The sequence below is a fragment of the Aquarana catesbeiana genome, linkage group LG06 (genome assembly GCF_042186555.1).
Source record: "Aquarana catesbeiana isolate 2022-GZ linkage group LG06, ASM4218655v1, whole genome shotgun sequence".
NCBI lineage: Eukaryota > Metazoa > Chordata > Amphibia > Anura > Ranidae > Aquarana > Aquarana catesbeiana.
Genome location: NC_133329.1, coordinates 339,064,128 through 339,089,099, shown reverse-complemented (window position 1 = coordinate 339,089,099; position 24,972 = coordinate 339,064,128). Strand labels below are relative to the sequence as shown.

At 45.6% G+C, this 24,972-nt stretch overlaps 1 protein-coding gene across 2 annotated transcripts in view; it reads left to right on the top strand.

The window, feature by feature from the left end:
• The first annotated feature begins 413 nt into the window (after positions 1–413).
• Positions 414–24,972, top strand: part of METAP1D (methionyl aminopeptidase type 1D, mitochondrial) — a 406,438-nt gene continuing 381,879 nt past the window's right edge. For both annotated transcript variants that reach the window (XM_073633893.1, XM_073633892.1), the window contains exon 1: positions 414–544. In XM_073633893.1, coding sequence (XP_073489994.1) covers positions 505–544 — 40 coding nt within the window. In that variant the 5' untranslated portion in view covers positions 414–504. The remainder of the gene's footprint in view (positions 545–24,972) is intronic.

Here is a 24,972-nt window from a genome sequence, read left to right as displayed (position 1 = left end):
CCTACTGTTTGTGAAATATGACCACACCCACTATTTGATGAGATTTGGAGGGTGTGTGTGGGGGGAGGGGTTTTGGGGTCGATTGAGTTCCAGCACCTATTGTTTGAGAAAAAAAGCCCTGGGTTTAGTAACACGTTAATATTACGTGTGTGTTTCCCTTTAAGGTGCTGGATTTTGAGATGATCTTCCAAAGCAGATTTCAATGAGACGTGCAATTTACTAAAAATAGATGACGTTATATCAGCAGCGATCATATGCGTATGATGAGTGAGTAAGAACCCCAAGATATTTTACATAACCGATCACACATCTCATCACTGACACAGCACAGAAACTTTGCGTTTCAGTTTCTTGGCTCAGTTCAGCTCCGCCGCTGGCGCCAGATTTGCCCACTTGTGGGCGGTGCCCAGCGCCAAAGACAGGTCTTCCGCCAGTGAGTAATAGCCAATTGGCCGAATCGGTTCTATAGCATGTGACGACACCTGACTGGAGGCGCTGATCACGATGCCGGCGTGTAGAGCCCTCCGCTGTATTGTGCAGAGAGGTAAGAGGCGGCGGAGGGGTCACATGCGGAATGTTGTGGACAAATAGTGCCAGAATAGCGTGAAGGACCCGGAATGTGTGTCCATGTCACTCACCTAATGTCACATGTCACTCACCTAATGTCACACACTTGCTGCATGCTGGGCACTTTACTCTTCATATACTTTATACTGTAATATCGTCACTGTAGCTGTGTACATGTATCGATTTGTAGGCATCTCTCCACTGTGTCGTTATTGGGGGGGGGGGGGGGGGGGTTCAATAAAATAAAAATGTCAGTGCAATTTCTAGCCAGGCACTGTCCACCAATGTCAGTGCAGCTCCCAGGCACCGTCCACCAATGTCAGTGCAGCTCCCAGGCACCGTCCACCAATGTCAGTGCAGCTCCCTGGCACGGTCCACCAATGTCAGTGCAGCTCCCAGGCACGGTCCACCAGATAATGGATAAAGGACAATCCGCAACTCCATACATGTTGTGAACAAGGCTGTTACGGGTGAAACGCGTCTGTCTCTGCTGTACTTTTATGTTTATGGAGATATAATACATTTGGACTGATTTAAAGAGCATGTATGGAGTGGCGGATTGTCCTTTATCCATTCATCAGTTTGGCAGCTGAGCAAATGCACATCCTGCACTCGACAGCTCAGGAGGAGTTTCATTAATTTGGGGTAGTAGCGCCTTTCATTGTTTATGGTCCACCAGATAACGTCAGTGCAGCTTCTAGGCACGGTCCACCAGATAATGTCAGTGCAATTCCTAGGCACGGTCCACCAGATAATAGTGCTGTTCCCAGGCACGGTCCACCAGATAATGTCAGTGCTGCTTCCAGGCACGGTCCACCAGATAATGTCAGTGCTGCTTCCAGGCACGGTCCACCAGATAATGTCAGTGCTGCTTCCAGGCACGGTCCACCAGATAATGTCAGTGCAATTCCTAGGCACGGTCCACCAGATAATGTCAGTGCTGTTCCCAGGCACGGTCCACCAGATAATGTCAGTGCTGTTCCCAGGCACGGTCCACCAGATAATGTCAGTGCTGCTTCCAGGCACGGTCCACCAGATAATGTCAGTGCAATTCCTAGGCACGGTCCACCAGATAATGTCAGTGCAATTCCTAGGCACGGTCCACCAGATAATGTCAGTGCAATTCCTAGGCACGGTCCACCAGATAATGTCAGTGCTGTTCCCAGGCACGGTCCACCAGATAATAGTGCTGTTCCCAGGCACGGTCCACCAGATAATGTCAGTGCTGTTCCCAGGCACGGTCCACCAGATAATGTCAGTGCTGCTTCCAGGCACGGTCCACCCTATAATGTCAGTGCTGCTTCCAGGCACGGTCCACCCTATAATGTCAGTGCTGCTTCCAGGCACGGTCCACCAGATAATGTCAGTGCTGCTTCCAGGCACGGTCCACCAGATAATGTCAGTGCTGCTTCCAGGCACGGTCCACCAGATAATGTCAGTGCTGCTTCCAGGCACGGTCCACCAGATAATGTCAGTGCAATTCCTAGGCACGGTCCACCAGATAATGTCCGTGCAATTCCTAGGCACGGTCCACCAGATAATGTCAGTGCTGTTCCCAGGCACGGTCCACCAGATAATGTCAGTGCAGCTTCCAGGCACGGTCCACCAGATAATGTCAGTGCAATTCCTAGGCACGGTCCACCAGATAATGTCAGTGCAATTCCTAGGCACGGTCCACCAGATAATGTCAGTGCAATTCCTAGGCACGGTCCACCAGATAATGTCAGTGCTGTTCCCAGGCACGGTCCACCAGATAATGTCAGTGCAGCTTCCAGGCACGGTCCACCAGATAATGTCAGTGCAATTCCTAGGCACGGTCCACCCGATAATGTCAGTGCTGCTTCCAGGCACGGTCCACCAGATAATGTCAGTGCTGTTCCCAGGCACGGTCCACCAGATGTCAGTGCTGTTCCCAGGCACGGTCCACCAGATAATGTCAGTGCAGCTTCCAGGCACGGTCCACCAGATAATGTCAGTGCAATTCCTAGGCACGGTCCACCCGATAATGTCAGTGCTGCTTCCAGGCACGGTCCACCAGATAATGTCAGTGCTGCTTCCAGGCACGGTCCACCAGATAATGTCAGTGCTGTTCCCAGGCACGGTCCACCAGATAATGTCAGTGCAGCTTCCAGGCACGGTCCACCAGATAATGTCAGTGCAATTCCTAGGCACGGTCCACCCGATAATGTCAGTGCTGCTTCCAGGCACGGTCCACCAGATAATGTCAGTGCTGCTTCCAGGCACGGTCCACCAGATAATGTCAGTGCTGTTCCCAGGCACGGTCCACCAGATAATGTCAGTGCTGTTCCCAGGCACGGTCCACCAGATAATGTCAGTGCTGTTCCCAGGCACGGTCCACCAGATAATGTCAGTGCTGTTCCCAGGCACGGTCCACCAGATAATGTCAGTGCAGCTTCCAGGCACGGTCCACCAGATAATGTCAGTGCAATTCCTAGGCACGGTCCACCCGATAATGTCAGTGCTGCTTCCAGGCACGGTCCACCAGATAATGTCAGTGCTGTTCCCAGGCACGGTCCACCAGATAATGTCAGTGCTGTTCCCAGGCACGGTCCACCAGATAATGTCAGTGCAGCTTCCAGGCACGGTCCACCAGATAATGTCAGTGCAGCTTCCAGGCACGGTCCACCAGATAATGTCAGTGCAGCTTCCAGGCACGGTCCACCAGATAATGTCAGTGCAGCTTCCAGGCACGGTCCACCAGATAATGTCAGTGCAGCTTCCAGGCACGGTCCACCAGATAATGTCAGTGCAGCTTCCAGGCACGGTCCACCAGATAATGTCAGTGCAGCTTCCAGGCACGGTCCACCAGATAATGTCAGTGCAGCTACCAGGCACGGTCCACCAGATAATGTCAGTGCAGCTTCCAGGCACGGTCCACCAGATAATGTCAGTGCAGCTTCCAGGCACGGTCCACCAGATAATGTCAGTGCAATTCCTAGGCACGGTCCACCAGATAATGTCAGTGCAATTCCTAGGCACGGTCCACCAGATAATGTCAGTGCAATTCCTAGGCACGGTCCACCAGATAATGTCAGTGCAATTCCTAGGCACGGTCCACCAGATAATGTCAGTGCAATTCCTAGGCACGGTCCACCAGATAATGTCAGTGCAATTCCTAGGCACGGTCCACCAGATAATGTCCGTGCTGTTCCCAGGCACGGTCCACCAGATAATGTCATAAATGCAGTGACAGACCATCAGAAATCTGCGTTTATTATATTTTTGCGCTCAGGCCTGTAGAACTTCGCAATCAAGATAATCGCAATGTACAGGCTGCTGTAGTGTCTACCTCAGGTGTGTACGGAGTTCAGGCCCGTCCACACCAATAGCGTGTTTCTATGTGCATTTGCTGCACCTCACAAGATCACGCAGCCCTTGTTAAACAGGCGCGGGGTGCTCTTAATTGTTAATGACTTCTCAAATGCAACTAGTAAACGTGCACGTTGCAGCCAGCAAAACGCGTGATGCCGTAGTACCATGCGGTTTGGTGCGACACAATTCAAAAAGTCACTTCTGTCAAACTCTTCCCATGTGTTTGGCAGTCCATAAAAGAAAATGGGCTGTCAAAAACGATCCACGTGACACATTTTTTGGGCCTTCCCACTGAAGCTAGGGACATCCCTAAAATAATTGGTGACGCATACACAGCAGTTAGATGCTTAATCACTGCTCCATAGAAGCAGACATCCCCCACTGACATTTTCTGCCCTTCTACAACAGGTTAGATAAATCAAACTAATGGAGTATCTTATGGCTAGATTGCGGAATACCCTACTTACGTTTAATGCAGTTAAGTTGCTTGAGCTTTTGCACAAAGCCTGGCCTATTTCTTTCCTTCTTCCTTTCTGGGGCTTTGTGGCCCATCTCTTTTGTCTATTTATTACTGTTTTTGTAATATTTTAGCTCTCCCATATACCATGTTACTGTGTTGTGATTCATGCTTTATGAGATATAACGCTCCTTTTGTTTTTTTTCTTGAGTCTCGTCTTGGTACTGTATGCTTTAATATGGGATGACCTGTTCTTGGCTTCTTGCTATGGCCTTGGAGTGGGTCACTCCATTTGTTATCTTCATTAAGTTGGAAGCAATGTTCAACTGCTCTTAATTTTGTCTATATGTATATAGATATAGATAGAGAGATAGATAGATAGAGATATATATATATATATATATATATATATATATATATATATATAGTGGGGATGGAAAGTATTCAGACCCCCTTAAATTTTTCACTCTTTGTTATATTGCAGCCATTTGCTAAAATCATTTAAGTTCATTTTTGTCCTCATTAATGTACACACAGCACCCCATATTGACAGAAAAACACAGAATTGTTAACATTTTTGCAGATTTATTAAAAAAGAAAAACTGAAATATCACATGGTCCTAAGTATTCAGACCCTTTGCTGTGACACTCATATATTTAACTCAGGTGCTGTCCATTTCTTCTGATCATCCTTGAGATGGTTCTACACCTTCATTTGAGTCCAGCTGTGTTTGATTATACTGATTGGACTTGATTAGGAAAGCCACACACCTGTCTATATAAGACCTTACAGCTCACAGTGCATGTCAGAGCAAATGAGAATCATGAGGTCAAAGGAACTGCCTGAAGAGCTCAGAGACAGAATTGTGGCAAGGCACAGATCTGGCCAAGGTTACAAAAAAAATTCTGCTGCACTTAAGGTTCCTAAGAGCACAGTGGCCTCCATAATCCTTAAATGGAAGACGTTTGGGATGACCAAAACCCTTCCTAGAGCTGGCCGTCCGGCCAAACTGAGCTATCCGGGGAGGAGAGCCTTGGTGAGAGAGGTAAAGAAGAACCCAAAGATCACTGTGGCTGAGCTCCAGAGATGCAGTCAGGAGATGGGAGAAAGTTGTAGAAAGTCAACCATCACTGCAGCCCTCCACCAGTCGGGCTTTATGGCAGAGTGGCCCGACGGAAGCCTCTCCTCAGTGCAAGACACATGAAAGTCCGCATGGAGTTTGCTAAAGAACACTTGAAGGACTCCAAGATGGTGAGAAATAAGATTTTCTGGTCTGATGAGACCAAGATAGAACTTTTTGGCCTTCATTCTAAGCGGTATGTGTAGAGAAAACCAGGCACTGCTCATCACCTGTCCAATACAGTCCCAACAGTGAAGCATGGTGGTAGCAGCATCATGCTGTGGGGGTGGTTTTCAGCTGCAGGGACAGGATGACTGGTTGCAATCGAGGGAAAGATGAATGCGGCCAAGTACAGGGATATCCTGGATGAAAACCTTCTCCAGAGTGCTCAGGACCTCAGACTGGGCCGAAGGTTTACCTTCCAACAAGACAATGACCCTAAGCACACAGCTAAAATAACGAAGGAGTGGCTTTACAACAACTCCGTGACTGTTCTTGAATGGCCCAGCCAGAGCCCTGACTTAAACCCAATTGAGCATCTCTGGAGAGACCTAAAATGGCTGTCCACCAATGTTTACCACCCAACCTGACAGAACTGGAGAGGATCTGCAAGGAGGAATGGCAGTGGATCCCCAAATCCAGGTGTGAAAAACTTGTTGCATCTTTCCCAAAAAGACCTTCCGTTATGGGGCTGCAATTATGGTGGCATCACTGGCGTGCCCCATAGTGGCAGATGGGACTTGTAGTATTTTCATTGATTGAATGGATGACACAGCCGTGCGGGCAGAGCCATGCTGAGTTTAAAATGGAAGTTAACTCCCATGCATGATTTTTACCTATAAGTAAGCCTATATTAAGGCAATGGTTTTACACAGAACAGCCTGAATCCTTCCTGCATGGGGCCCCTGTTGGTGCTCTTGGCTCCTGCCCCCCCCCTTCCGAGTGCCTCCATTGTAAGCCGGGGAAGCCCGCTGACAGCTGATGACTCATCGGTTGTTAACGGCGCAGCGGCTGGCTTCCCGGCCCACTCCTTAGCAACCTGCTATACACTGTTAAAAAGAAAAAAACACATGTAAAAATGCATCAAAAATGCAAGTGCTGCGTTTTTGGTGCTGGTCCATCGACACTAGTAGAATTTTGTTTGGAAAGTTTCACTTTAAGGACGTTCATTCCCTTTTCTAATAGTCAGCGGGATCAGATTGGTGTTCATTTTCAACCACAGTGATGAGAAAATTTGAAGGAGTAGGATGGAAAATTTTTCTTCAAAGAAATAACAGTGAATGTTTTTTTGAAGTCATTGAATGTGCTGATGAGATTGTTCATATGAATATTTGTACGAACGCTAATTTGAAAATTTACTAGTGTATGGCCAGTTGTATAGTATTACTGCAACATGTTTTTTTTTGTTTTTATTTTTGGGAATCCTTTCTTTATTTCCCCCGCGTAACAGTAGGAGAGAGTGATAATAATTAGAAGAGAACATCAGCCAAATGCTTTTTCTGGATCAGGTGGGGTGGAAGGGTGAGAACCTCTGTCAAGTTTTTTTGTTGTCTGTGTCCTCACTGAGATATTTACCTTCACTATTTGCCCTGCTGACCATTGTCACATGGACTAAAAGTGAGGCGAAACACATTTTTCACTTTCCATGATTTCTTGATACAGGAAGTCGGCGTCAGTCTTTCTGGTGGAGACACAGAAATCAGTAAGAGCTTGACAGAGGTTCTGAAAGTCCCCCAGTGTAACCTAAAGTTTATCCTGGGGGGTTCTTTTTTTATCTTCCTGTTCACTCTGGGCTGTGTGTCTCAAATAATGAATGTCTGTGTCATTTTCCAGTGCTGCCAGTTAGGCATACTGTAAAGTTAGGCATAGTTTCAGGCCACTCTGTCAAGCAAACTTCTCAGCGTCAGTGGAGAGGGAAAAGCCTTTTTGTAGAAGCCCAATAATTAAGATTATTAACCTTAGTGATATTGTCTTTAAATTTTTGACCCAGGTGAAGCCTACCTGGTTGAGGGACATCAAGGTTGGGAGCAGAGGTTGCAGTTTGTTGGCAAGGGTCTTGGCGTTGATTTTCACACCAGCGTTTAATAAAGAAATTGGCCGATAGCTCGAACAGAGGGCAGGATCTATGCCTTCTTTCAGTATAACCAAAATGTGAGCTTCAAGTAAGTGTCTGGCAGGGTAGGGAACGTGGTCTGGTGGGTCAAATGCTTTTATAAATTTAAGTATAAGGATGTCTGCAAGGGTCTTGTAATAGTGGGGGGGTGAGGCCATCAGGGCCTGGGCTTTTCCCCACTTTGAGTTGCAAGATCGCTAACTTAGCTTTTTTATGGGTAACTGGTGCTTCCAATACTTTGGCAGTAGAATCTGAGAGTTTAGGGGGGCCATTTGGTGAAAGAAAAGCCAATACTGTATCCTCTCAGGTCTATGTTTGCAGGGGGACATTATAACTGGAGAGTGCTAAATCTGGTGTAGCTGTGCATGGTAGCCAAACAGCTTCTTGTTCAATCAAGCTTTGAAAAAAAACCTGGAAGCTGGTTTCTTTGCAGAGCTGCACCAGATTTTGCATTCTCTAGTTTTAATAAATCAACCCCACTGAGTCTAGTAACTGCCGTAAATCATAGAGACTTTCATAGTAGCCCCTGAACTGATTTGCGATTGCGGTGTTTAGTCCCTGTTGAATTCTACTGTATGAGCAGCGTTCTTGGCACGTAAGGCTTGAGCCATGTATTTACCGCTTTTGTTTTCGTTCTTTTAGAAGAACTTACTGCGGAAGGTGTAGGCTCATTTGATTTGTTGGCCTGTAAGGCAGAGCAGTTCTTGTCTAAGCTCTACGAGGACTGCCAAGTGTTGTTGTAGTATTGATTGCTTATTTAGGAATGCATAATGGGAGATTTGCGCCAGAAGAGATGAAATTTGTTTTTGATTTTCGGCTTTGCGATGGGCTTGCAGTTTGATAAGTTCCTCTATGACACTTTTGTGTGCTTCCCAGTGCAGAAGGTGTATTGTATATGGTATATTCTTAAAGTGTTACTAAACCCACAACTGTAAAATCTGTCTGTATATGCAGCATATACTCACTGTGGAACTTAAGGGGTTAATCCTCTGCATTGTGTAAAAAGGCTGTTTTATCCTGTATGCATAGATCCTCCACCTCCTGCACTGTCTATCTGGGGAAGGCCAGCTAACACAGGCAGAGTAGTCGACCTGCACATGCTCAGTTGGGTCTTTTATGCTGGAGAGAACAGTTACTTGTTCTCAGAGATAGCCAGGTCACATGATATTGACATCACACATGTGGGCGTGTATACAGGCTTCAGTGAAAATCTCCTCCTTCCTGAACTTTCAGCACTGGAAAAAAAAATGTGCAGTTTATGATGTAACCGTGGTATACAGATCACCCAAAAAGGTATATAGTGGCAGTATTTTAATGTAAAAAGATGGTTTATAAGCTGTGGGCACTGTGGGGGAGTGGATGAACTATTTTCATATTACTGGGTTTACATAGTTGGTGAGGTCGAAAAAAGACACAAGTCCAACCTGTGTGTGTGATTATATGTCAGTAACACTTTAAGTCGAAAATATTCAACCAATTCGTGTTGTATGTGTGAGACATGTGACGATTGTGCTAACAGGGATGGTTTCACTCTCCTTATCTTTAAAACCGGGTCAGAGTGGGAGAGGGCAAGGGACAGTGTTGCTGGGGCATGGTCCGACAGTGTCATAGCTTATTTGGTGACTCAGTGGCATTTTGGTAAGTCTCATGGCATGAAAAGGAAATAGTCCAACCGTGTGTCTTTTATGTGTTGCGAAAAAAAGGTCAATCTTTTGTGTACAGGTTAACCAAACGCCAGGTATGATGGAGGGCTAGTTGTGAGAGCTCCTGCTTAATCTGTCCAAGGACGCAGTAGGGAAATGAGGATTTCCCATTAGAGGAGTGACGTAATGGGTTTAGTGGGACAATAAAATGGCCTCCTAGGATGATCATCCCTAATGCAAAACCCTGTAGCTTTGCATTAATGCTGCAGAAAAACATGGCATACTTGGATTCAGGGCAATATATGTTGGCCAAAGTTACAGGAATATTGTGTATTTTACCCTTCAAAAAAGGTAGCACCCTTCTGGGTCAGCTAGCTGGATCTTCTATCTGGAAATGGACAAGTTTAGAGAAGATAACGGACACCTTTAGTTTTACTGTCCACATTTGTTGCATGATATGCTACAGGATAGTGGGGTTTTGAGAGTTTGGGGATAGCAGACAATTTTAAAATGTGTCTCCTGTGTGAAAGCTACCTATGCCTTGTGTTTGTGTATTTCTTGAAGGAGATGAGTTCTCTGTGCTGGATTATGTGCGCCCATCTCTGGAGGCAGATAGGTAGGAAGGAAAACGCCAGCGGTAGACAATGTTGCATTCCTTCAGGTTACCAGCAAGGGTTGCAGTGATCTTTTATGTTACAAGGTGATTTGTGACAGTTCTTGGTAGATCTGGATGGCCAATCCATTGTATAATAGATGGTCTCAGCTTCTCGTTTTCTTCAGGATTTGAGTTGAAAGCTTAGGAGGCAGCAGTTGACATCTCTTAGTAGTGGATGTGTCTTATGGGGCGTACACACGGTCGGACTTTTCGTCTACAAAAGTCCAACGGACGCCGACGCACTAAAGCTGGCTGGTAATCCGATCGTGTGTGGGCTTCTCCGGACTTTCAGCAGACTTTTTCAGCCTCAAAGCCGACGGACTTTAGATTTGAAACATGCTTCAAATCTTTACGTCGTAACTACGACGGACCCCGAAATCCGCTCGTCTGTGTGCTAGTCCGACTGACAAAAACCCACGCTAGGGCAGCTATTGGCTACTGGCTATGAACTTCCTTATTTTAGTCTGGTGTACGTCATCACGTACGAATCCGTCGGACTTTTGTGTGGTCGTGTGTAGGCAAGTCCGTTCGTTAGAAAGTCTGCTGCAAGTCCGCCGAAAGTCCGCCGGAAGTCTGTCGGACAGGCTGTCGGACTTTTGTAGACGAAAAGTCCGACCGTGTGTACGCCCCATTAGACGTGTTGCTGCCATCAATTTGAAAATTGCCTTATTTTTTTTATTAAAATGGTACATTTTCTCAGTTTAAAAATGTTATATGTTTTCTATTGTGAATCAAATATGGGTTTATGAGATTTGCGAATTGTTGCATTCTGGTTTTATGTAGATTTTACACAGTGCCCCAATTTTTTCGGAATTGGGCTTGTATTTTCTAAAAGCAAAGGCGCTGAAGAAAAAATGATGGATTTTGCTAATTTTTTTATGCTGCACATTTATTTATTTTATTAACATTTGTTTTTACGCTTTTTTAGTTTGTTTTCATTTAACTTAATTGCTATCATAAGGAGTGAACAAATCCTTCACATTGGACAGTGACAAGTAATCTATGTAGACATCAGGAGTTTGTTAATCCCCTGATGTCTCCCCTGCCTTCCAGGATGGCTGAACCAACACAGATCTGTTTTGATCAGCTGCTTCTCTGGCCCTGAAACCAGAAGTGAGGAAATCCCATGTTGCTTCCAGCTTTATTCATCAGAGATGGTGGGAGAACAGATGTTCCTCCATCTTCTCTGTGGGAAACTGACCTGACTGGTTACAGTGGTCCAAGGCTCCTCGGTGGAATGGGAGAGCCCGGGAATGGTGGCAAGAGACAGAAGGGAGGCTCCACAGCACTGTAAAAGTAAACAGGCAGCTGTAGATCTGCCTGGATCATTTTCACAAGAAAGCCGATTGCCAGCAGCTTCAGCCATGATCCTGGTATAACCACTTGCTGTCCAGGATATATATATATATATTATACAATATACACACACACACACACAGTACATGTATGCTGGACAGCAAGTGATTAAACTATAAATCAATCCTCCCCTGCCTTATACACCTACAGCCCCAGTGCCTGAAATATGTTAGAATAATAATATCTTTTATAGAATGTGAATGGGTCACTTTTTTGCCAGTCCCTCAGTTGACCTGATTTCTGGTGTACAGAGGATTTGGAGAGCTGAATATATAGATACATTTCATTGAGTTATACTAGTATTAACATAAATAAGACTTTTATATAAAAAAAAAAAAAAAAAAAAGTGTATCAAAAGATATTTGTGTTTATATTTTCCTGAACTTCCGCTCGGATCAGTTTTTTCCTCTTTGCAGATAAATGTGTATGCAAATATTTTCATTGGCTCAGAAAGATCTTTTTGGATCAGAGATGTTTCTTATCTTTTAATTATCAGAGTTGAGGGGGAGGGGGCATTGTTCCAAATCAGTGCTTTGATATGACTGTACCTGGCCTCTAATCCATCACTGGCCACTGTTGCTTGTCTCTTTAGCACTGACTGCCATCCCAGACCATACAAAGGTCCCATTCATCTTCTCCTTCCACCAGCTCCAACCCTTGTGACAATTACTATCTCTCGTAAAAGGCTAAATTGTTAGCAAAGAGTATTTTAAAATAAAAAGCATTCAAACTATCTGGCTGTGCATTTTAATAGCATGTTTATGGAATTAGGTTGAAATGAAAATCTGAGAATATTGTGCTTTTAATTTCCAGGAATGTCAAATTTTGTTCTGATTTTGGAGGTAGAGCAATTTAGCCATTTTTGTTTAGAATTGGATAAAATGCTTTACTTAATTTGTATGTTAAAAGTTTCAATAGTCTAAAAACAGTCTAAAAAAATATCCCAGCAAGTATTCTTAAAGTGGCGCTCCACCCAAAAGAGGAAGTTCCGCTTGTCTGTCCCCCTCCAGTGCCACATTTTGGCACATAACGGGGGAGGGGGGGAGCAGGTACCTGGTTTGCCAGGTACCTGCTCCCACTTCCTGCTGAGTTTGCCACAGTTTAGTGGTAATCAGCATTGGTTTATGAGAGGACATTCCTGCCAGACCAATCTGCTAACATTCTGTGAGGAAGTAAGCAGCCATCTAGATAGAGGGAGGCCGGTGGATGTGGTGTATCGGGACTTTGCAAAAAGTATTTGATGCAGTCCCCCATAAACGCTTAATTTACAAACTGAGGTCTGCAGGCTTGGACCATAGGGTTTGTGCTTGGGTAAAAAACTGGTTACAGGGACGGGTCCAAAGGGTAGTAATAAATAACATGTACTCAGACTGGTCTGGAGCGGTGAATGGGGTACTCCAAGGTTCTGTCTTCTATTCAACATATTCATAAATGATATAGAGTATGGGATAACTAGTTCAGTCTCAGTCTTTGCGGATGACACAAAGATAAGCAGAGTAATAAACTCGCATCAGGACATCATCTGGAGCCAGATGACGTCTTGATGACAAAATGCGCAGGGTGGAGTTTCTGAACATCTTTGCGTTGCTTCCGGTCAAATCCGTGGATTATCCCGGCTTCCTATTTTTTGTACACTAGCTTTTAACACACAATGTAACTCTTTGGCACAATAAAACTTTTAAAACGGCATTACACTACGAGAGCTTTCTTCTTCTATATGTGGGAGGCATGAAGGATTGTATACTAGGAATAAAGCAAGCTGTGGATCTTCATATTGCTGCACAGGGGGTCCATTTCCATCCGATTGCCCCATAGGGGAGAGAAGAGCGAGACTGTGTCCACGCTGCATTGCAGAGCAGACACGGACCTGCCATCCGCCTGCTCAGTGGTGATCACCGAATAGATCCCACGCTAAGTGTACTCCACTTAGTGGAGGCACCATTGTGAGTAGGGCCTAAGGCACCTTTTATTTATTCAGTTCAGTCATGTTTTTCAAAGAAGAAAAACGATGACGTTTTTTGTGCTAGTTCACACCAAATGAAGTCCAGTGCATTTCTTTTTCTGAATGAAAAATGCATGCACTCTCGAAAAGAAAAAAAGCATGCACAATGTTTTCCAGGTATTCTAATGGCCCTAGTTCACTCCGGAACAGTCAGTTCCAGTCAGTTTTCAGTGCAGAAAAAAAAGTAGAACATGCTGCATTTTTTTCACACAGAATGGTACTGGAACACAGCAAAACTCATCAAAAACGCATCCAAAGTGTGTTTTTGTGGTGTGAACTGCCCTTTTCATCAATTTCTCATCAGTATTTCATCAGTTTTTTTTTTTTACATCCAATACCAATTCAAAAATGGATGCAAAACAGACCGCTTTCGTCCAATCCGTTTTTTTTAGCGGAAGTAAAATAGGACTTTGAGCCATTCCAAAAAACAAATGTTGACAGAAGCGAATGTAAACGGATGCAAACGGATGATCATCCATTTACATCTGTTTTTACATAGAGATGCATTGATATCCGTTTTTCTTCCATCAATGGATGGATGAAAAACAGACAAACGGTCCGTATGTATGAAAGGGGCCTAACACTGAAATTGGCCCTACATTGCTTACTGCTCAATCAGCTGAAAACAGAACTGTGGTGCTGATTCGGCACTTTCCAGTTCAATATAATTTGATCCAAAGGTGTATGGCTAGCTTAAGTTGGTAAGGGATTCAATCAATTTAATGGAAGTTCTTTGCTCAGAATATTGCTGTTTTATAAAGATTCCTTTTATTAGCATTTGGGCATATTTGATGCTCTTTTTACTGATGTATTATGGAAATGATATGTTAGAACCAGGTTATTTTATGGTATTAAGTTTTTATATGGTCACATTCAATAACAAAGGTTATTAGTTCACTATAATACCATCCAGGGTTTTTGGTGAGCGCTGTATTTATAATGAAACAGTTGCCAGGCTGGTGAAGATTCCATCAGTTACATATCTGCTAGCATACCATCGCTAGCAGGGATGAGCTTTGTTAGAGCCTGCATCTTTCAGCACAGTCCCAATCCTGCTATTGATACCCTCTCAGAACAGATTTGCTGTGTCTAGTCAATCAGCAGCGCAATCATTGCTACATGCCTGCTGCGATTTTATGAGAACTGCTTGGCAATAAATCTGGGCTCCTTTGTGTCGCTGAAGAGGTTAGAATTCCCGAAACATAGGTCATGTCATTGATAGAATACCCAGCTGATCTGACCGGACGTTTACTAGTGACTTTATTATGCAAGAATGGTGGTTGAAACTTTCTCTAAATTTTCCTTTCTTATTTTTACGGTCGCAGGATGGAGCCTGAGAAGCTCCCAGATTAGAGGGATATTTTATGAGAGTTGTCATCAAAAACATCTGAACTGAAGCATGAACCTAAAATATAGCACAGCTCTCCTTCTAGCACAAAATAAAACAATATTGCCCATTTAGTCTTCTGTAATCAATTTGAGTATGGATATTCTGTATATTCGATATCAAGTGAGCAGGAAGGAAAATAGATGATCATACATTCTTGTGCATACACCAAGTACAGTGGCAAGAAAAAGTACATGAACCTCTTGGAATTAAGTTGCTTTCACACTGCAGCCGCCCGAGTGTTAGCGGTAAAGCTCTTATAGCGCCACTATTCGGGAAGTAGCGGGGTGCTTTTAAAAGCACCCATGTTGCTGCGCTTCCGAAGTGCTGCCCATTCATTCCAATGGGCAGGGGCGGTCTGTCAGCGGTGTATTAGGGACGGGGAAAAAAATCGATTTGAATCGAGTTGAGAGGTCAAATCGATTCAAAATTTCAGCAAATCGATTTTTTTTTTTTTTCACCAGGACCGGCGCTGACATTGCGCCAGTCCTGAGGAGCTGCGGGGAGGAGTTTTTAGGCAAGGCCGCGGCTTCGGCTTAGTCCACGAGGCCGGATGCCATGGACTAGGCCGAAGCCGCGGCCTTGCCTAAAAACTCCTGCCTGCAGCTCCCCAGGACCGGCGCTGACACCGCGTCGGTCCTGAGGAGCTGCGGGCAGGAGTTTTTAGGCGAGGCCACAGCTTCGGCCTAGTCCGCGAGGCCGGACGCCGCAGACTAGGCCGAAGCCGCTGCCTCGCCTAAAAACTCCTGCCCGCAGCTCCTCAGGACCGACGCGGTGTCCAGTAAAAAACCTCAATTCGAATCGTGAATCGAGGGTTTTTTTTTTTTTTTTTTTTGTTTTAGAAAATCGCCCAGCTCTATGGTGTATACACCACTCCTAAAGCGCCCCAAAGATGCTGCTTGCAGGACTTTATTTTTAACTCAGGCTTTCACACTGGGGTGGCAGGGGAGGCACTGACTATGACTTTTACATGAAAACAAAGTGTCAGAAAAGGCCTAGTCTTCAAGTGGTCAAAATATTTTTAATAAAAGTGATACTAAAGTCTTGTTTGTTATTTTTAAATAATAAAAAAAAGACATGTCATGCTTACCTGCACTGTGTAGTGGTTTTGCACTGATCAGTCGAGATCCTCCTCTGCTCAGGTCCCTCGCCGTCGATCCTGGCTCCTCCCTCCTGCCGAGCGCCCCCACAGCAAATGTCTTGCTATGAGGGCACCTGAGCCGAGCTGCTGCTCTGTGTGTCTATTCAAACACTGAGCTGCGGCTCAGCCCTGCCTGCCTCTCTTATCATTGGCTCACTGACTTTGATAGCAGCAGGAGCCAATGGCACCTGCTGCTGTCTCAGCCAGTGAAGAGGGACTCGGAGAGAGTCTCGGACTGCCGAGTTTCTAGTGCAACTTTCTTTCTTTAGAACCACTATAGTTTCAGTAGATTTCATACTTTTTTTTTTTTTTTAAGCAATTTTATTTTCAACCTAAAGAAGAGCTCCAGGCTTCTTCAGATAAAGTTAAAAGTCAGCAGCTACAAATACAGTAGCTGCAGACTGTTAATATTAAGACACTTACCTGTCCACGAATCCAGCGGTATCTTCACCCGAGCCGATTTATCAATCAGCTCTCAGGTGCTGCTGCCCCTATTCTTGGCTAAGGGAAAGCGGCCGTGAAGCCTTGCGGCTGGTTCCCTACTGCGCTGCACTTTGTGAATGGCTCAGAGGAGGGGGTCCGAACTTTCGACTGAGTTTGCTGCAGTGAAGTCAGCCAGAAGTGGGAGCGGGTACCTGTCAACCCCGAAAGGGGCCAAATGTGGCAACAGGGTGGGGGGTGGAGAAGACAAACAAGCAGAGCTTCCACCTTTTGGGTGGAGCTCCGCTTTAACTTTATTGCAGTTACGAGGGGACTGTCAAGCTCCCTACGTGATATCATTGTGCCCTAGACACATACTGCCCTATATTAAAGTATTGCTGAATGCACTGCCCAGCCCCTCCAGCCCCAGCAGCTGTCAGACTCTCATAGAGAGGAGCTGGGTGGTGCACCTGTGCCCTCCAGCCCCAGCTAAACACCATAACTTAATACATCGGGGATTAAACCCCAGTGTGCATAAAGCCTTAGTTATTACCTGTTCAGCATTTAGGAAAGCTTGGATCCAGGGAATGTATTTTGGTGGACCAAAGAGTCAGCAGTGAGCCTCAGTGATGTCACCGATGTCTACAGGAAGTGACCAGAAGCACGAGTCCAAGGTATTTTTTTTTAATATAAGTATTTTTATTTGGGGGGTAGGGAGGCTTTCGGTAAGTGGACCTTGCATAATCATGCAAGCTTCATTTCAAAGCTGAGTTGAACCCAAAAAGAAAACTTTTTAATATAGTTGAGCTTACCCGTAAATAAAGTATTACTAAGGGCAAAACTTTTTTTTTTTTTTTAGTGCAGAGGGAATAGAATGCTTGTCAGTTTGTATTGCTTTCTGTGCCCCCAGTGGTAGTAAAGTTACTTTTTTTTTTATTGCTGACAGGTAGGGTATTTGATAGAAGAGATCTTATAAGGCTCTTCTGTCATAAAAGCTTATATTTACAGCTTCAGGTCTGTGCCCATGCACAGAAGTGATGTAATCGCGGCCCGGTCATTCAATCGGCCAAACACACGACAGCCGAAAGGAAGACTGGGTGAAGATGAAAGCTCCCAAAGACTCGCTAGATTGATCAAACAGCAGTGCTGGAGAGTTTCTTTGGCAGGCAAATCTGCCATAATGTGCTAATATGCCGTGCACAATAGGGCATTTGCCCAACTCTCCTAAACGCCTGTAAAAGTAGCAACACCTAGATGTGAACGGAGTCTTATGCCGCGTACACCCGATCGGAATTTCCGCCAACAAAACCGTGGATTTTTGTTCAAAGGTTGTTGGTTCAAACTTGTCTTGCATACACACAGTCACACAAATGTTGTCGGAAATTTCGAACGTCAAGAACGCAGTGACATACAAGACGTACGACGAGCTGAGAAAAAGGAAGTTGAATAGCCAGTATGGCTCCTTCTGCTTGATTCAGAGCATGCGTGAACTTTTGTGCAACGGACTCGTGTGCACACGATCGGACTTTCCAACAACCAAGTTTTGTTGGCAGAAAATTTGAGAACCAGCTAAGAAACATTTGTTGGCGGAAAGTCCAACAGCAAATGTTCGATTGAGCATACACACGGTCAGACTTTCCGACAACAAGCTCACATCCAACATTTCCCGTCATACAATCCGACCATGTGTATGCGGCATTTGAATCTACAGAGACACGAAGTAGTTGTGCTGTTTGACTTAATCTTTCTACTTGCCAGCATGCAGGCCATTTTTTAACCTGGGAGACTCATTCATGAGTAGTAAGAAAAAGTGTGCTGTAGGTGTTTGGACTTTTAACTCTTGTAGAACCAAAGTAAATTTTACATTTCAATTTTCGGTTTCTCTATTCAGAAAAAAGTTGTTATTACTTATGATACTGTGTATATGTGTGTGTATGTATGTATATGTGTGTAATAATCTTCTTTTTTTTTTTTTTTATTTAGGACATACAATACTTTCCTTTGGGAATATTTTCTTGCATTATTTTTTTCATTTTCTATGAAATGAAAAGACATAATGAAAAAACAAAATATAAAAAGTATTTTAGTCTGACCAATGGTAATTTGGTAATTTTACAATAACTAGTGTTACTGTAGATAACTTTTTATTCTAAGATTTGTCCCATTTACAAGTATACTGCCACTGCATTTACAAACCAGGTTTAAAGCATGTCTAAATTATTTATAAATTAATAATTACAATTGTTTAAACTTAGTGTCTTTCTTATGTAATACAAAAAAAGAAGGGAAAACAAAAAATAAATAAATAAAAACACCCCCACAACAAATACAAAAGGGTAATAACCCATCCCTGCTACAGTCTTACCTAGACAGAAATGCCCACTACATTACCCTCCAGCCGGAGGTGTGATTTATAGTGGTTCCGTGCAGTGACTCTCCTTTCTATCATACAGGAGAATATCTGCTCATGTGGTCCTTCCGTTTTTTTTGTTTTTTTTAATCAAAAAAATAATTGCTAAAGATGAAGTCAGGGATGTTGGCAAACATCAAATAAGGTTTAAAAGGTGTTTAATAGGAGTACATTTTTTTTTCTTTCTTTTCACATGCAATTTTACTGAATTTGTCATTATGTGGAGATGAAAAGACTGGATGCATACCCAAGGTACTTGGATAAACTTTTTTTGGGAATGCACTGTATGATCAAGGTCCTCAAGTGGTCCAAGTGCAGGTGTACTTTTGTGAAAAAACACTATGTGCTTACCCAAAAACCAGACCTCATGGGCAGACCTCATGGGCAGGCTCAAATAGAAAATCAGCCTTGGACATTTATCTTTAGGAACCATGTAGTCATGGCTGTGCACTAGAATACGGATGCCAGGAAGAAAATTGGAAGCGATCCCTGCCTGGTGCAACAGAAAGCTAGATAGTATAGAGCAGAGGTGTCAAACTCAATTTCATCTCTGGCCTGCACCAGCATTATGGCTGCCCCCAAAGGGCCAGTTTTATCTGTAAGACTAGATATCCAGAGCACCCCACTCCCCCTAACATCAGATGTCAAGAACCCCCCCCACCATCAGCAGTCAAGCGTCTCCCACCATCCCTTACACCACAGTGCACCCCTCTTACCTTGTGCTGCTGCTGGGAGGAACCCAAGGGCAGAGCTGGGAAGCAGAGAGTGCAGGGTCAGGAGGAGGACCGGAGGAGGGCTGGAGTGAAATACCCCAGGCCGGATTCATCCTGTGGGCTTTGTGTTTGCCATATATGGTGTAGAGGGTAACCCTGCTGCATCTGAGTGTGTGTTTTTAGGTATATTATCTATGGCGGGTAAGGGTACTCACATACAATTTATCCTACAAATGTACACCTGTAAGTATCAGGAGGTTCAAGATGAAATAGATAAAGCAGAAACCCCTTCAAATTGCTGGCCTGTTTAACAGAAGATGAGATGTTATAGCAGAGCCATGCACTGTGGTTTTATCAGGAGGTGAAGCTTGTAGGGGGAAATGCAGGAAGCACTTACTATATTTACAATGGTGGGATCCATATTATAAGCTTTTCAAGCTTGAAATGATATGTGTGAGAAGATATTAAAAGCATGTGAGGAGTGGGCTATACATATGCCCTATTTTACAGTTATTACTATCTGCAGAAAGAAACGGCCTGGCGACCGTTGTATTTTAATTTCATTTTTTCGTTTTGAGTTACACCTTACTGGCAGCATCCCTGACCACTACTGTTACCCGATGGCGCCTATGTTTCATCAAGCTTAGACAAGCAGACTACCTGGATCGTGGCCCAGCTGACCTGTTCAAGCTGATAAACATGATCTCCCCTGTTAAGGAATTCTAGACCTTTGGTAGCAAAATTCCCAAGGGATTTGAAAGAAAGCAGTGTTCAGGGTCCTGGACTCTTGCTTCGCAGGCCTCTGCTGCAGTTGTGCCATATCAGCTTATACCCTATGGGCTAAAACGCTAGCTAATCAGTTAGACCTCTTTGCTTTATTGGTAATTAAGGTCAAATATTCTTTTAAGATAAGATCACAAGAAAGAGAGGCAGCAGAGTATGCAGTGAAAGACTTGCGTTGTCAGGTTTTGATTGTTCTAGAGTACAAAAGAATGACTGCATGGGCTCAGTGAAGCAAGGACAAGAATACGTCACACCTGCTACCGTTATGTCAACTCCTGTTTAATTAATACAATTTAGCTTCTGGATGTTATTTTAAGGTGGTTTTCAATAAAATCTATAATCACCAATTCACTTGGATTGCAAAAAAATATATTTTGAACATAAAATGTAACTGTGAATGCTGTAGAATTTCCCTCCCTCCCCAAATAGAACAGTCCAAAGTTAATAAATAATTTTAAAGTGTAAATGTATACCTAAAACTTTTCTTTTAGTTCTGGATAGAGTGGGAAAGGTTCAGGTTTATTATTGTTATTAAAGGGGCAAGGAGGAAAGCACCTTACTGCTTGTGTGGAGTCCAGATATGAGAAGTATTAAATAAGCTGTACCAGCTGAATTTCAAGACCTAAGATCATCATTCTAATGATTTTGTGATCTGTATGCATAGCCCTTCCTTTATCTTGTTTTCCAGGAAAAAAATGAAGGCAGGCCATAAATTATGCCAGTATTGATGAGAGAATCCCACCCGCAGCGCTATTGTGCTCGGCCGGCGGGGAGCCTTCCCTGCCAACAGAAAACAATGTTGCCGGCTATAGCCAGCAGCACTTATCGTTTGGGAGAAACCTGACAGGCTGCTTGTACACAATTTTATCAATTGTTCTACCAGGGTGCCCATACATGGATAAAAATTTGGCTGGCCCCTTCTGAACCAGCTGAACTTCAATCCGTGTATGGCCAGCTTAAGTGGCCAGGTTGTTTATTTCTGCTTTGACCTACTGCCTCCTCTGAAATAAGATAAGGGTTACCTGCAGACTTTATGTCTATTGCCTGGTCATAGATGGATTGAAATTCGACTGATTCATCTTTGGCCATTTTCATTCCAGAGAAGTCAATCTAATGATAGACTTATTCTCGAACCAGCTTGTTGGAAAAATTTCCTCTGAGCAGCGCTGATTGGTGTATTCTTACAGCAGAGGAGTCCCCGCTGTCAGAAAGCAATAACATAGCGGGGAGGATTCCTCCATTCACCTTGCTTGTTCAAAATAAATGGCCGATGTTCTGCCCGTGTATATGCTAGTCTGTCCGACAGAAGCCGGCTTCTGTCAGACGTGCATTCTGAGTCCCGATCAGCGCTGACTCCCGATCAGCGCTCCCAGCCAATGGCAGGGAGTGCTGATCAGAGTGTTCTGGTGGGGGGTTCCCCTGTCAGAACACAACAGCTAAGCGGGGGAGATCACTGAACTAACCTCACATCTGTGCATCGTTCTTTTGTAGAAAGATGTATAGTGATGGGGAAATTGATACTAGCTGTAACAGATCATTCTAATCTAAACTTGGGTATGCCTTTTGATTGAAGAAAAGAATCTAGTGTAATCGTGTAATCAAAATGAGTTTATTGCAATATTCACATTCATTTGCTTATCTTCTGTTGCAACCTTTTATTATTATTTTATTATTAATAGTTATTTCTCTTTTGTTCATTGACGGACACAGCTCCTCTAATCTTGACCTTTGGGTTATATTGCCACCTTCAGGAGTGGGACTAGGTAGAAATAACAAAAAACAATCACAGCACCGCCTCGGGCGGTCCTTAATGGTAGTAACCCCCCACTCTGCTACAGGCAGCTCAGTTTTTTTTCTGCCTAGTCTAGGAGAAGGACCTGGCTCCCTGCTGGGACCTGTGATTTTTTTGTTTTATTTTATTTCTTTTTGGTTTTCATGAGAATCTGCAATCAACCGCTGGGCTGGGTGACAGACTGGATATTATAGATCCTGGTAGTCTCCTCAGCCTGACCACCGAGCGTGCGAGACCTGAACTCCGCGCTGGGTCGGCCGCGACAAGCCCCACTCTTGATGGGGGCGGCCCGGCGGGCTAGATGCTTCGCAGGGACACATATGACCGGGCACCTGACATCTGGGTCACAGTATCGCCATGGCCAACAGCCACCCCGTCTTAGGCAGGAAGTGGATCTGTCCGGGGAGTGAGACCCACAATCCCCACTGGAGGGTAAGTATGAGCTCCACCGGCCCGGTCCAGGCACGGTGGGGCAGCTGGGTACTCCCTGGGGTGATCGGCTTTGGGGTATTTCATCCTCTCACCGAACTCCCCCCGCCCCTCGGCTACTGGCGGTTGCTGGGTTACCTGGCTATTGGGGTCCCCTCCGGCTGGTCTCTGTATGGGGTGCTGGGGGGGTGGCTGGCGTCTTCCTCCTCGTGTTAGTAGCCGCCGTTCGGTGGGCGCCGCGGCCATTTCCCCGTGGTTTCAGGGCATTCAGGCTCTATCTGTGGAAGCACGGCAGCCATTTTCTTGTAGCCTCGTGGTGAGTTTTGAGCTGGACATCTTGCGCTAGTCTCTGCATTTGCAGCCATGCAAGAGCGTGGATTTCTTTGTGGGTGTCCCATCTGTGGAGGACAGACAGTACAGCACTGCTCCTCATAGATCAAGGCGGTGAGTCCTTCTGGGGGGTCCCTCAGTCTGCAGCAACTGGGGGGTGGTCTATCCTTCTCTCTCCCTAGTGGGCGTTCAGTCCCTGGCAGTGTCCGGTCGAGCGTGGAACGCCATGGCCTCTGAAGCAGGTGCCCCCCACCCAGACACCCCCGTGACGGCACTGGCCCCTCTGGGTGCGTGGTGCCCCTGGACGCTTTGTCGGCACTTCTGGAATCCTTCCTCTCTTGGGTTGAGGTGGCGTGCGGGCGTAAGGCGTGTAAAAAACGTCCCCTTCTCCCCTCCATCTTCTGGGGAGGACTCTGATTTGGACTCGGGCTCCGCCGTGGCAGGCGGCCCCTGCCTGGACGGTTCGGATGATGCAGCCCCTGATTTTTCGGACAGTGAGGAGGAATCCTCCGCGTCCATTGCGGCGCATGAGAAAGCGCTGGTGAGTGCACTCATTACGGCGGTGTGCGATACTTTGATAATTTAGGATCCGGCAGGGACGTCTGCAGAAGTGTCGGTCCCTTTTGGGTCTCACAAGCCGGTCCGCACCACTAAGGTGTTTTCTTACCTGTCTTATTTTGACAAGTTTATTTACAAGGATTGGGAGCGCCCACAGCGGTCATTTTCAGTTCCAAGGCGTTTTTTGGTGCATTATCCTTTTGAGGAGAGTCTGTTGAAGAAATGGGCTTCCCCTCCGGTCGTTGATCCTTCAGTGTCCAGGTTAAATAAGGCGACCATGATTCCGATGGGGGGGGTTTCAAGGATTCTGCTGACAGGCCGAGGCGGCTGCTCGGTCTATGTTTAAAATGGCGGGGTCGGCTCTTCGTCTGGTGCTGGCCTCAGCTCTGGTGTCGCAGACGCTTACTGAATGGGCTAAGCTATTACACCGCGAGTTGGGTAATGAGCAAGCGTCCCCAGTCTGTGTGGAACTGGCAGACCAGTTAGTGCAGGGACTTAAGTATGTCTGTAATGTGGCTCTGGACACGGCCCCATTACTTTCTAAGGTCTCTGTGTCAGACGTGGTTCTTCGCCGGCTGCTTTGGCTGGTTGGCGGACCAGACGTCTAAGAAGGCTTTGGCGGATTTGCCTTTCAAGGTTGGGAGGCTGCTTGGAGCCTCTCTGGACATTTTTAAGGACATTACTGAGGGGTAAAGTACTTTTTCTCCCACAGTCCAAAAAAGGCAAGGAGCCCCATCGTACGCAGGGTCCCTCCTTTTCCGCTCACAGCTCACAGGTTCTGCGGCCAAGCGTTCCCAGCCCACCAAGACTCCCACAGATGGGCAAAAGCATCCTTGGCATCGCAAGCCAAACAAGCCCGTGGACAAGTCCTCTTCCGCATGAAGGTTTACCCCCGCCCGACTTACGGGTGGGGGGGTCGTCTTCGGTGGTTTGCAGGCAGGTGGACTTCTCTTCGTTCCGACCAGTGGTACTGCGAACTAATTTGTGTCCAGTTACAAGATAGAGTTTCTTTCTTGTCCACCAGACAGGTTTTTTCCCTCCAATCTTCATCTTCTCCCATCTCGTCGGCAGGCTTTGTTTGGGGCAGCGCAGGACTTGCTACTACGGGGGGGGTGATATTTCCTGTACCAGCTTCAGAAAGGTTTCCGGGTTTCCAATCTGTTCATAGTTCAGAAGAAGGAAGGGGTTCCATCCAATCCTGGATCTCAAGGCCCTCAATTGTTTTGTGAAGGTACGGAGGTTCAGGATGGAGTCTGTTCATTCCGTGGTGGCTGCACTTCATCAGGGGGATTTCCTGGCCTCCCTGGACATCAAGAACGCGTACTTGCATGTCCCCATCTGCATCAGGCACCAGCGGTTCCTGCGCTTTGCCGTCGGGGATGCGCACTATCAATTTGTGGCACTTCCCTTTGGCCTAGCGTCGGTGCCACGGGTCTTCACCAAGGTGCTGGCACCGGTTCTGGCGTTGCTGAGACAGCGGGGGATCGCGATTGTGGGCTACCTGGACGATCTCCTCCTGAAAGCGGCGTCAGCCTCAGAACGATGTGGCGATCACCATGCAGACAAGAGTTCGGCTGGGTGCTGAATCTCCAGAATTCTGTGTTACTCCCGACACAACGCCTGGAGTACTTGGGGTTGATTCTGGACTCTGCAAGGCTGAAGGTTTTTCTTCCGCCCATCAAACTGCAGACCCTTCACTCCGCGGTGCGGTTGCTGCTGTCCCGCAAGTGGCTGTCGCTGCGCTGCATGCGGGTTCTGGGCC